We start from the raw sequence: 13,808 nt of genomic DNA, 5'->3' as shown, positions 1-13,808 counted from the left end.
TCTATCACCTTATGGGAATTAATGTTCATTTTGTTTTCTTCTCAATTTCGACATTTAATGAAGGTCTTTAGTAACATCGACTTAGTGAATTATATGTGTTGCCTACTCCTGTTCTCTTCTGGGAGGTTTATTTCCTATCTTTAGATTTTGATAAGTGATTGCTATTTTCCGGATATAAATGGTAATAATCATAGTGTTTCCAGTTAGTTCCAGCAGATTTACCTTCTTTCCCCGTTTTCATAAATGGTTACATGAAAATTTCTTCTCTCTTTTCCGGATATCAATTGGCATAATCATAGTTTCCAGTTGGTTCCAGCAGATTTACCTTCTTTCCCCGTTTTCATAAATGGTTACATGAAAATTTCTTCTCCCTAGAAACAAAATCTCCAAAATTCTATGGACTGCGTTACTACTGCTCACAATCTCGACTACTTCCTGGTGCCTGGAATGCTACGAATGTCGTGATTGTGGAGACTGGCTAGGAGTGCCCGATGGTTGCAGTCCTATTTCCCGTCGCTGTGTCGTAAGTATATAAAAATATTCTCTTAATTAGGTGGATTTCTGATTGTTCTAGACCTGCGGCTTTGTATAATTAGGTGCATTTCTAATTGCTCTAGACCTGCGGCTTTGTAGACTAAGTGCTACTCGGAAATATTAGTATATTAACTCTTACTTATGACCAATTTACAAATCGAGCATTCCGCCAACTTTAAATCTGCATGTAGAAAATTCTCTTAAGTTTTGGTCGTATAGGCCTATCTCTTATGAAATTAAGTGTAACGGAATAAATTAAAATAGAACGACTAAAATAACAGCCGTATTGTAGCGTCTGAAGACAGCGAAGTCGATGCTGGCGTTGGGAAGGCGATGACAAGTTGTTGCACACGCATTAAGGCTTAGTTTTATCTGCTATTGATTGGTACCAGATATTCTATTTAATTTAGATGTTCATGAATTTCTATGCAATGAATCGGTTTTCATACTTTAAAGATTTTTCTTATCTGTTGGTGGGCAGTTGTTACCGATGTAGCGATATGCTTGGAAAGTAAACGTGTGAAATATAGATATAAAATTGTAGCCTTTTTTTCATTTTCTGGATGAAGGTTTAGTACAAAGTACATTGTTTTTTTTTTTTTTTTTTCAGGATTATAATCTAATACGGTCCTAGGTCAGGTTACCAAGTTCTTTTATTGCCCCCCCCCCCCAAAAAAAATGGTAATGTTTTCCTCCCAGTAAATTTCATATGTTTATATATTATATAAAATATTAATATTTTATATTTTATTTTACATATATATATATTTGTAATGTTTTGTGTATTTGTATTGGATAGTAGATATTTCAAATGACCCTACAGTATGATATTTGAAGCGTTTGCATTGGTTGGACAAGGCTCCGCCCATTTCCGAAAGTATTAAGAATAATTTTTTTTTTTTTTGTCTTGGAAACACTTAGTTCTGACGAGCCATTCTCAGTGTTGGCGGACTTTTTAATTTTAATTTAAGTATATATATTTGATCACTACATAATAAAATGGGAGAATCGCTCGCTATAGTAATTTTTAATATAAATTTAAAAGTATTCCGATATAATTATAGTTCAATTGTAGATTTATTGCGTTAACATGAATATAGTCATTTTTTTTTCTTTTTTTGGATTTAAGATTTAAGTTTTAAGTATGTAATCTCTCTTTTCAGGTATTAAATTTTATGGGAAAAATTACGAAAGGTTGTGTCCCAAAACCTGTTTGTGAAGTAAAGGAAGAAGTGAAAGCTACAAGCGGTATCTTGAAAATGATTGCAAAAGTCTTGCATATAGAGTCCATGACTCTCGAAGACCTTGGTAAGTAAGTTGTTTGTCATTTTGGGGTTCTCATCTCCACCCAACCCCCTCAAAATAAAACTCTCTTTAATTCAAGGGTTAGTTGAAGTAATTTTAGGATTCCCAAATGTATATATTTTGATTAACTGTATAATAGGCTCTTGAATGGCTTTGGTGTTCTCCCACGCTGAGAGCTCTGCCAATGTTAAGACTTCAAAAGAGCATATTGGTAAATACGCCAACGTTTTACTTGTTTACTTGTTTTGGGTTTAAATCCAACCCTCCACTGAAGTCGAGTGAACTACTTCTCGGGCGGGTCCATATCAATAATCTAACGAAACTTTTTCATTATAACTTATAAAATTCTTTGATTGTAGCATCTTCCAAATCATATGATCTTGTGAAAAGTAATGTCTTTAGTTTCTTTTTAAATTCAATTGCTCCCTTTAGATCCTTCATTTCAGTTGGCAGTTTATTATAATGTCTAGGCGCACAGTAGCTAAAAGCCCTTTCACCAAATTTACTATTTGTTCTTGGTTCGGATAACCTATGTTTGTCACTCATGTGTCTTATGTTAACATTTGTTTCTAGTTCTAGTTTGTTCAGGCATTCTTTTAGATATTTTGGTTCATTTTGGTTCAGTATCTTAAACGTTAGTAAGAGTAGCTTGTATTAAATTCACGCTTTTATTGGCAGCCAGTGTTATTTAATTTAATTTCATAATTTACAGCTTTTATTTTGCAGTGTAAAGTAAATTACACTAAATAGTACAGGGTATGTTCGTAAATTAGTATAATCAAGATTTACTTATTCAAATGTTAGCATTAAAATTTTACAATTACATAAATGTTGCTATTAAGTCTGTTGTCCGTCCAATCTATGTCATGAAGGGCAATATGTTCTCAAATTGTAATTAAATTAATGTGTGTGTATTGGTGCCGACATACATGTGGGGATAATTGATACAAGAGACTAACTATATTTGACTAGTAAATGCCAGGTTATTATTGTTGTTGTTATTTATTATTTATTTATTTATTCATTTATTATTTATAATTATGTTGTTGTTGTTGTACTTGCTAAGCTACAACCCTAGCTATAAAAGTTATGCTTTAAGCTCAGGGACTCCAACAGGGAAAATAGCTGAGTGGGGAAAGGAAAAAAAGAATAAAATTAAATAAGAGCAACAAGATTAAAATATCTCCTACATAAACATTAACAAAGAGGAAGAGAATTAACATAGAAGTGTGCCCAAGTGTACCCTCAAGCAAGAGAACTCTTAACCCAAAAGACAGTGGAAGACCATGGTACAGAGGCTGTGGTACTACCTAAGATAGAGAACTCTTGTTTTGATTTTTGAGTCTAGTGTCCTCCTAGAAGACCTGCTTACCATAGCTAAAGAGTCTCTTCTACCCTTACAAAGAGAAAAGTTGCCACTGAACAATTACAGTGAAGTAAGAATTGTTTGGTAATCTGTGTTGTCCGGTGTATGAAGACAGAGGAGAATGTGTAAAGATTAGGCCAGGTTTTGGTGTAGGCAAAGGGAAAATGAACCGTAACCAGAGAGAAGGGTCAAAGTAGTACAGTCTGACCATTCAAAAGACCTCTTGACTCTAGCGGTAGTATCTCAACGGGTGGCTAGTGCCCTGGCCAACCTACTACATAGGAAGTATTTGAAAGTGGTGGTATTTTGCTATTAATTATTGCTGGACTAACTTCATTATCGAACTGGTGAAACTCTTGCTTGATATATTCCGGATAATTTTTTTTTCCAAAGTTATTGTAATAATTTTGATCTCTTGAATTTGAATGACTATTGGAAATATATGATTAATAGTTTGCAGCAAATCCATAAGAATTTAATTTGTTCCTAATAGAAGTAAACTGTAGAATTTTGAAACTTATTTAGGAAATAACTTTCTAGGAGGTTCTATTAGGATATGGAAAAAGCTTGTTGGGGCTTCTATTAGAATCTGTTCTTATAATGACCTATAGTAATAAATTTTCTTATTTCTCTGATACAGCTGAAACTTCAATTAATTGCTGCAAAGGTGACCTCTGCAATGTAAGTGGATCCGGCAACACGAGACCGACCATCGGCCTTCTCTTTATATTGTCATTGCTGGTGTACGTCCTCGGCTGTTGAAGTGATCTCTCTCCATCTCCATTGAAGACTTTTAATCATTATTTAAGCTTCTACAAGCGCTTTCAATGTTGTCTAGTACGGAATGTGAACCACTGTAGTTTTATCCTATTTTATGAAATTAGTTATTTCCTCATCATCATTGTTAACATTTGTTAAGTCTTGAAAAGTTTGTTTGGAAATAAGATAAATAACTAATATACCTCTTAACCTTTTATGAATATTCATTACCCTAGCATGTTTGTCATGACTGTCGTCAGAGAGTGAATCCGTTAATCGGATGTTATTTTAATTTAGAGCCTGTTCAATTTCAATTCAGTACTTTATAATGCAATATAGTTTTATTTGATTAAAGTTCTCTTTACAATACAAAAACAGTTTTCAACATTTATCCTGTGATTACATATTCCTTGTACTTTCTCGTGTAAATTGTCTGTTCCTACGGGTATACGAACCTTTTGTCCTTTAAATCGGGAGATGATTTCCAAAAGAGGTCGAACGCCTTTCGAATTAGTTATCAAGGTAGTTAACGACAGGTGTGCTCAGGCGAGAAGTCCCTCCCCACCACATGTAAGAAGAACCTCGCTTTGATTTTCAGCAGCAACCTTTTCATTTTTGCCAAGCATGAAGTTAATCCTGGCTGTTCATAGCTTTAATGGATGATTATATATTAATTTGTACTTGCTGTGGAAAGGATGGACGTTGCAACCGCTTTGAGTAAAGCGAATGTAAATCCACCTTCTCTGTGCGTTTTTTATGGGGCGATATTGTTCTCAATCATGTCTAAGTGCCAAGTGCAGGTCATGGCCTCCAGTGTCAGTGATGTTCCTTTTGGTACCCAAGAGGACTGTTAGGGCAACACCTGTGCCGGAGGAAATAGCTGCGGTACCCGTATATGTAACGCTTAAGTTTGGGCACAAGTTTACCCCAGAACTGAAAGTGTTGACCCGGGGCTGTTGTTACCAAGTTCAACGTAGTGTTAGCCACACCTTCCTTTGTGCCTGGGGGACTGGGGCCTATAAGCTTGTTCCCTCTGTGCCTGTGGCACTGTCTGTTGCTGTCAAGGACCCCTGTTAGTATACTTAACCCTTAACCATAATAGTGTTGTCCAGCATTGTGTCTCCTTTTGGAGGAGCACGTGTGGTTCCTCCCTTACGGGAGCATCATAGTTTTTGGTTGCCCAGACCTAGACTCCTTTGCTTTCAGAAGGTAGGAGGATACCAGGACTGGGCTCAAAATTGGTTATTTGCTGCTCGGGTTACTGCCAGAGTAGTAACTTGGGGCAACTAACAAGGGATTCGACAATGCATATAAGAGACTCGGCCTTTCAAGCAATGCAATCATTCTAAGACCACTGAAAGAATCTGTTGGGTTGTTGCAATAACAGTTAGTGGCTTACGTGTAGCTCTGCGAGCATTTCTGGGAAGGCATTTCATGCTGTAGAGTTCAGCCAAATACATCTCGGACAAGAAGAATGGACTAGAAGACATGCTTAGTCACCAAGGGAGGGTTGTAGGGGTCAAAGTGGTCCCAGCATAATTTAGAGAACTCAGTTCATGGAGTTTACCAAGGCAGTCTCGAAAGAAGCCCTGGTTAGTGGGGGAGGGGATGACAAATTCCCATAAGTAGGTCGGCAGTATGTGGAAATGGATGATAAATTGAGTTTGTAGAAAGTCAAGAGACCATGCACACCAAAAGATACCCAGAAAAAAGTCTCTGGTATGAAAAAGATAAAAACAAAGGTAGTAAATTAAAGAATGGCATAAAACTTAACAGTGGCAGTAGCCTAATTCCAGACTACATTTGCATATAAAAAATAACTACACATAATCTCAAAATTAGTCTGCTACTAGTTTTTTCTGGTTATCCTTTCAATTGAAAAAAAATAAAAATATGAAATAGTTCTTCCACTACTTTGCTACTTGTGGTCATAGCTACAGTACATTGACTGTAGTATAGTTTAATCATATTAGATGAACAGAATTATTCAGATTTTATTTTTAAAAAATACCAAAAACATCTAAATACTTATAGCAATGTAATTGAAGCAACACAAAAAATTACCTATAAATACCTGATCTTCATATTTCCTAAAATTTGTTTTGTCAGTTAGCAATTTTCCGTAATTCCTCTGCTTATGATCTATTTTCAGGGATTATATTATTTTGTGCTGAGCAGTAGTTATTTTTAAGGACCTTAGTAACTGTCCATATCATATATTTTCAATTTTCTTATGAATTCTAACCCAGTATAACATAACATTGCAAATGGTGCTTAATCATCACATAATTTGTGGTAAGTTAAGACACTTGCCACAAATCGAATTATCAAATTTTGAGAAAAACATGATAATAGGTCCAAAAACAATTAAATATTCGGTAATAACAGCAGAAAATAGGAAAGAAAGTGCACGACCTCTTCACTCAAACCATATAATAGCATTAGGCAAAGCACTACTTGTGTGATGTCACACTGATCTAGCCTTTAGAAGAGATTGCCTTGGTTCGACAAGGATCAACCTGTTCTTACATGCACAACTGAAAGCTCACCATATTTTCTCCCTATCCAGCCCCATTGGCTATGTTCAAAGTTTACTTTTAACAACCATGGGATCGTATGGATGGTTCTGCCCTTTCTCTGTTGAACCCTGTTCTATCCATTAATTTACCGTGTGGTATTACACTGAGACTGGTTGATACTGGTTGCTTGCAGGTGGCCTCTTTTCTTGAGATCCACAGAGAACGTCCTTTTGCGCGCTCTCTGTCAGGGAAAGTGAGCCACCCTCTACAATTTATATTGTAAAAGTGTGACTTCTCATTTTGGATCATCTCTAGACCAGATCGTGGAGTTCTAATCTTCTGAATGAAGCTTCTATCGGTCGCTACTATCAAAGTTACCACTCAAACTTTTGTATGGTGTTTCAGCGGAATGGGGTAGAGCTCAATTTCTCGTAGAAGTTACCACTGCTCGGGAGTAGTTTCGACCATTTTTGCCGATTTTGGTACCTCATGTCTGAGCCTTTGATAAGCCTCGGTAAAGGCTCTGACTCTCGAGACACTCTGCTGCCTTATATTTATGAAGAGTTACATGGTCTCTCTGGCTAACTCTCCCACTCTGACAGGTAGAAAGAGCTCCTGAGTTTGGTGTCAGGGCACATGGGCAAACTCAACACAGGTTTAAGCCCTTCTCCATCCCCCCTCTATGTGAAGCATCAAGTGGCTCGCATAGGATACACTTTAGTGTCCCATGAGGGCTCTGCAGTGCTATCTGAAGACTTTACACTTTAGGCCTGAGTGTCAGCGACTCCTCGTTAACAATAACAGGACCAAGAAAGAGGTGTCGAGGAACTCTCTATCTTTTTCTGGCTTCGTGAGACAATTTGCACAGCAAATGCCTCGACTGTTGAGAAAGTTGAAGTACCAGGTCGCTCTAGACCTCATGATGTCAAGGGTATAGAATCTTGGCCTTTAAGAAAAAACTTTCAGTCAACAAGGTATGGAAGGCTGGGGTTTGGATATGCCAAACCACCTTCATGATCTTTTATCTGGAAAATACCCACAAATCCCTAGACACATTTGTGCTTGGTTCCGTGGTGGCTGCTTAAGTAATTGTGGGGCCTGCCCAGCTCCCACACTGGACAAGAAGCATCATGTCAATGGTAACATGTATATGCAACTTTGGAATGAATTGCAGAATGACTGGCTGTTTTCCTTTATTTTTCTGTATCCTCTCTTGGAAATGAAATGGTCAAATATTACAGGCGGGATCTGACGATGCTAGTATATTTCTGAGCTACGTTCTACACTTTTGAGCTCCATTCTTTAACTCTAAAGGAGCATCTCTCCACATCCTACTCTCATGAGTAGGAGGATGGTGGAAAATACACCAACCCGTTGATCATCATACACTAGGTACATTATTCAAGACTGATTTCTCCTGCGGGAAAGGGTTTTCTTCAGTTGATCATGTGCAATTCATCTTGGACAGGCCAGGCCCTATCAGTCTACTCATCCCATGAGAAACAGATTGGAGATTGCCGGAGATCTCTTTTGCTCCTATATAACACCAGGAAAAATTGACATTTCTATGGAGGAAAAAGTTTAGTTTTAGGGGCCTTCTGATCTACCGAGCTGTGTCTCCCTATTTAAAGGAGGAAAGGTTTGTGTTGCCTACACTTAGGAGAGAGAATGGTCATACGAGCCCATCATAGCTAATGATTCTGTGAACTTGGTGAATATTGAACGGATTAGCATATGTCTAAGAGCAAGATAAGTCATTCGATTCCCAGTGGTGATATTTTTGGAGGGACTAAACCCATTGTAGTAACTTATGCTAGATAAGCATAGCTGCATTAGGGTTGAAGGTAAGATATTTACATATTGACATTTACATGATAAGTAGAGGATGGGGACAGCTATATCAGAACTATACTAGCTATTGCCATCTATATTCTAAACATAATCTGAGGAATTTAACATGCAAACAAACATTAAATGCTGAGGTAATGTCAGACTTCAGCCTTTCCGATGCATTATCCAAAAAAGGAGATACATATAATACAAAAACATTTGAAGGTTTGTGAAGAGCAAACTAACGCCACTATACATTAGCAGATTCGATTACTCGCACTGGACGGGAAATCTGGCAAATAACAGGACATTCTGTACCCTGAATAATTTAATAATAACATATAAAAAAAGGTGGAGTGTGAACAGTAAACAAAACACTGACTAATATTTACATTACAATATCAAACTCAATTGTATATTAAGACAGGTTGTTGGTATAAGAAAAATATTTGAATTCCTATGGCTACATTTTACAGGTGATTTGGTAAAAATTTTCACATATATCAGGTTTGAACATTTAAGCCCATTTCATGGCACATTTTAGTCATTTGAATTAATTTACTGAATTGATTTTCGTTCAGGTATTTTTCTAGCTATGGCATCACAATGTAAGCAGTTCAAAGCTGTCAGGATCTCTGAAGGAGTGTGTTAAACTCTTTGAAAGGGAGTCTAATACTGTCTTTAGTAGCCCAAGAAGTACAAGAGAGGCAGCAGACAGACGAGGACAACCAGGGAAGCTCTCGTGTCAGTTGATCCGTTGCAGAAATCGGTTTCACAGCAGTGGATGGCTTTGTCCTTAGCTGTTGGGGGCGAAAGAGAAAGCTCAGTCTGGCATAATAATGGCTACATTGTTATTATTATACACGTTTATATATACATGCACGCACGCACACAAACAATATATATATATATATATATATATATATATATATATATATATATATATATGTATATATATATATATATATATATATATATATATATATATATATATATATATATCCCCGAAAAGAAATTTATTCATCAGGAAAGAATTTCTAAATTATCAAGCAGATGGTCGGAAATACAAAGTGCGTTCAATAATATTGGAAAACAAGGACGCTTTTCCTAAGGGTTTTACAGTGCAGATATTAGTCTCCATTATGTTTGATATATCTTTCTGCACACGACCTGCGCACAAAAAAAAAAAAATATGTCCTGCGCTCTCTCTCTCTCTCTCTCTCTCTCTCTCTCTCTCTCTCTCTCTCTCTCTCTCTCTCTCTCTCTAATGCCGCAGCCTTAAGTGCTTTACATATAGAATGTGGCAACGGAAATCTATGAGCAAAAAAAAATTGTGCTACTTGTGATAACCAGAACATTCACAATGATATTGCTAATAAGTGTCCTTCCCAAAAAATTAAAATAATGTATGGAATGATTTTGGGACAATGGCCAGGTGCTGGGACCAAGGAGGTAATTCAATGTTAATGCAAAAACATTAGTATTGCAAGAAAGAATCAATTTCATAATAAGGAACGTTAGATTAGGAAAATATAGTGATAAATCAATGTAAATATACATATATCAACAAAAGAGACAAAGAAATAAGTTATGAATCAAAATCAGTATAACTAATTATAATTAATTTACAAACTTTTAAACTAGAGAGGCTTACTGATAAGAGTCCAATAAAATTTGGTAATGATTTGTGCATCCAAATGTCAGGGCTTCCTCATACCAAAACCACATGAAGGGAACAAGAGACAGCCTTGTAAAGGTATTTGCAAGAGCTTTATAAAGGTATTTGCAAGAGTTAACATTCCATCTGAAGGGCGGCGATAGAATTGGAACAACAATGTCTTCAAAACCTCGAGAGAAAAAAAATACTTCAATGTCAGATTTATCGATGTATCCTGATATACAGCACTTTTACTTTACCAAGGACTGCTTTTATGGTCCTATATAACTGAAATCATACTCTCTACAGGACCTTCAAAGTAATTTTACCATATGCATTCCAAGACTTTCAGCATTTTACATCGTATGCTGATCGTTTATTGTCGAAGCACTTAGAGAACAAGAGTTAAAATTCCATCTGAAGGGCGGCGATAGAATTGGAACAACAATGTCTTCAAATCCTCGAGAAAAAAAAATACTTCAATGTCAGATTTATCGATGTATCCTGATATACAGCACTTTTACTTTACTAGGGGCTGCTTTTATGGTCATATACAACGGAAATCATACTCTCTACAGGACCTTCAAAGTAATTTTACCATATGCATTCCAAGATGTTCAGCATTTCACATCGCATGCTGATCGTTTATTGTCAAATCTACATCATCGAAGCCCTTACAGAACAAGAAAGTCTTCAGTTTCCTCTTGAAAACCTTAATATCTTCAGTCTTTCGGATTATTGCATAATCTTGGGACGCATATTTAAAGGCTCTAGAGACTACAGTAGATATATATCTAGGTTTCAATCATTTGAAACCATTTGTAACTATTCTCGTGTCAACACGATTTGTTGGTAGCACAATGTGTAGCAATTATATTGTATATTTTAGATACAGAGGCTTTAATGAGCCCTTTATTATAGAAAATTGTTTTTTTTTCAATGGCTGGTGTTCAGCAGACCTTAGAGAAAATTCTTACCATGAACTGTGTTGCTGACCATCTTCTTAAAGTCATGGTCACTGAAGACTTTAAGAGTCTTCAGGAGATTAATAGCCGTGGGGTTGAAATCCTTCAGCTTACACACAGCACCTGGAACACAGCTCTTTTTGATTTTACCCCCAATAGTAGATTTCTGGAAAAACAAGGCCAGTGTTATTATGGCAATGTCACTCCTAAGAATGAGATCATTGACCTGTTCTAAATTCACTTAGCTGTTGCGAGTAGTCGTGAAGAAATCTTATCTTTATGCTGTGATAAAAATGATAACCTATTAGAACCATGATTTTTACATCTAGTGAATTAAACTGGAAACGTATGATGGGATAACATACTGAACTCTTTTAAAAAGCGACTAATATTTCGTCTTAATGATGCGTGAAGAATATAACCAAGTTTATAAAACATACTGTAAAGATTATTGGTATTGTATCACACCCACACAATCAAAGAAAAAAACGAATATATGATCTAACTTGACGAACACCATAGTAAGTTATATTAAAAACTGTCTAATAAGGTTACTTTGAATATAGATGAACAATGGGATTCTTACCATACAATGATTAACTCCCGGAAGGCAGCTGGAAGTAGTGGTTGGTTCATTATCACAGTCACTGCATTTGAGGCACTTCAGGGCCGATGAGGTCGAAACTACAGCCACAAGAACCACCGTACAAATCCACATAACTTTTGTCATTTTGCCTCTGTGGAGATTCATTTGTTGTTAGAAAAGTTACATAGTTGGTCAAATTAACAAGGTCAATTCTAGTTATGATAAGTTATGACAAGAGAGGATCGGATAAAAAATGACTACATAAGGGGGTCGACAAAGGTGGTGGAAATATCAAAGAAAGTCCAGGAAGGGAGGCTGAGATGGTATGGACACCTGATGAGGAAAGATGAGGACCACGTTGGGAGACATACTATGGAGATGGAGGTTCAGGGAAGAAGAAGAAGAGGGAGACCAAGAAAGAGATGGAGGGACTGTGTGAGAGGAGACTTACAGGAGAAGGAGATTGATGAGGCAGAAGCGCAGAGAAAATGGGAACCAGCTGGGAAGAAGAAGAAGAAGAAGAATTCTAGTTATGATAAGATTTCTGTATGAGGTTTTAGAGTGTAGAGCTTCCTACTGACCGTGTAAGACGCTCATAAGAGATACAGTTCTACTTCGCAAAAGGAACTTCTTAAATCCTTAGAAAACATATAGTTTTAAAGAAAATCATTACTTTAAGACTATGCATATATTTCACAGAAACTCATAATTAACATTTAGGTGAAACGTACATGGGTTTATTTAATTACATTATACCCACGAACAAGTAGGATATATATATATATATATATATATATATATATATATATATATATATATATATATATGTGTGTATATATATATGTATATATATATATATATATATATATATATATATATATATATATATATCCCCTATATAATAAAGAGCAGGTGTCTAGCTATATATATATATATATATATATATATATATATATATATATATATATATATATATATATATCCCCTATATAATAAAGAGCAGGTGTCTAGCTATATATATATATATATATATATATATATATATATATATATATATGGGAATATGTTGTCACCAAGGTTGTTGTTTATCCTCCTCATAGATTATGTAATGCATAGAACAGTTGGGGATGGTGGAGAAGGTTTGGACTGGATTGGTAACAAGATATTAGCTGACCTTGAGTATACTGATAACCCTGTCTTTCTTAGCAGAACACCACAGGATTTGCAATGCTTACTTACCAGAATGCATGAAATATCACATGAAGTTGAGCTTAAGATAAATAGAAGAAAGACAAAGATGATGAGAACGGAAATGCAATGGAAGATGAAATATCTTTGGAAGAAGAAAGGATTAATGAGTTAGAATCATTTAAGTATTTAGGAACTACAGTATGTTCTCTAATACAGGATCTTCAGAATTTGAGTTTAATGAAAGACTTAAAAAAGCAAATCAGACAACGGCTAGATTAGGTAAATTTTGTAAATCAAATCGCCTGAAATTACTTATAAAAATCAGGCTATATATCAGTTTAGTGAGATTGGCGTACCTGTATGGACATGGTCGTGGTATGACAATGGAACAATATCCATGAGATTTTGTAGATTTGAGAGCAAGACCTCCAGAAGAATATTGGGAGTTAAATGGCAGTACATAATTAGAAATGAAACTATAAGAGAGATTACTCGAGTGACACATGTGGATGAGATCATGGTGAGGGATAAATCAAGATGGTTTGGGCATGCTCATCGCACTCGCCAAGAGAGATTAGTTCACCAAACTTTCGAATGGGCTCCACAAGGCACTAGAAGAGTTGAAAGACTTAGGCTTACATGGCGAAGGATTCGAACCTGGACCAAGTCGAAACTGAGGTTAAAGTAACTCTAACCACTCGGCCGTATATACATATATATACATATACATTATATATATATATATATATATATATATATATATATATATATATATATATATATATACTGTATATATATGTGTGTGTGTGTGTGTGTGTGTGTATGAATATCTATATACATTCCGGTCACGCTCAGCAGTATCGCCAGACGCATCCTTGGTCTCTCCCGTCCCTCGGGTAGGGGGAGAATAATTTAGTCATAACCTAGTGAGAGGGGGTACCTGAGAGGAAAGGGGAGGGAGTTGGAAGGGTTGAATCTGGGTGTTTGCATGAGCGCATATCTTTATAAACATTTAGCCGTTACTTTTGCGATTCGCGTACACTAGTGTATACACACACACACACACACACACACACACATATATATATATATATAT

General features: G+C 36.0%; 2 protein-coding genes across 2 annotated transcripts in view; one reads left to right on the top strand and one right to left on the bottom strand.

Annotated features, from left to right (window-relative positions):
• The window catches only part of LOC137642423 (uncharacterized), a 4,379-nt gene extending 200 nt beyond the window's left edge, over positions 1-4,179 (top strand). The window contains exons 2-4 of the mRNA XM_068374975.1: positions 376-523; positions 1,698-1,842; positions 3,846-4,179. Coding sequence (XP_068231076.1) covers positions 376-523; positions 1,698-1,842; positions 3,846-3,967 — 415 coding nt within the window. The 3' untranslated portion in view covers positions 3,968-4,179. The remainder of the gene's footprint in view (positions 1-375; positions 524-1,697; positions 1,843-3,845) is intronic.
• Positions 4,180-8,623: 4,444 nt separating this feature from the next.
• LOC137642415 (uncharacterized) lies at positions 8,624-11,709 on the bottom strand. The gene is made up of 3 exons (XM_068374970.1): positions 11,522-11,709; positions 10,948-11,101; positions 8,624-9,113 (listed from the first exon to the last, which is right to left on the bottom strand). The coding sequence occupies exons 1-3, from the start codon at positions 11,684-11,686 to the stop codon at positions 8,995-8,997; spliced, it is 438 nt and encodes a 145-aa protein (XP_068231071.1). The 5' UTR covers positions 11,687-11,709; the 3' UTR covers positions 8,624-8,994.
• Positions 11,710-13,808: the final 2,099 nt, after the last annotated feature.

This window comes from Palaemon carinicauda, chromosome 1, assembly GCF_036898095.1.
Source record: "Palaemon carinicauda isolate YSFRI2023 chromosome 1, ASM3689809v2, whole genome shotgun sequence".
Lineage (NCBI taxonomy): Eukaryota > Metazoa > Arthropoda > Malacostraca > Decapoda > Palaemonidae > Palaemon > Palaemon carinicauda.
Note: the sequence above shows the minus strand (reverse complement) of the source record. Positions and strands in the feature narration are given on the sequence as shown.

Excerpts from the sequence above, each read along its gene's own strand:
- LOC137642415 (XM_068374970.1), bottom strand. The coding sequence starts at position 11,686 with ATGAATCTCCACAGAGGCAAAATGACAAAAGTTATGTGGATTTGTACG. Across the intron at positions 11,102-11,521 it reads CGGGAGTTAATCATTGTATG|AAATCTACTATTGGGGGTAA; the intron begins GTAAGAATCCCA and ends TTGTTTTTCCAG. Across the intron at positions 9,114-10,947 it reads GGTCAGCAACACAGTTCATG|CTAAGGACAAAGCCATCCAC; the intron begins GTAAGAATTTTC and ends CGCCCCCAACAG.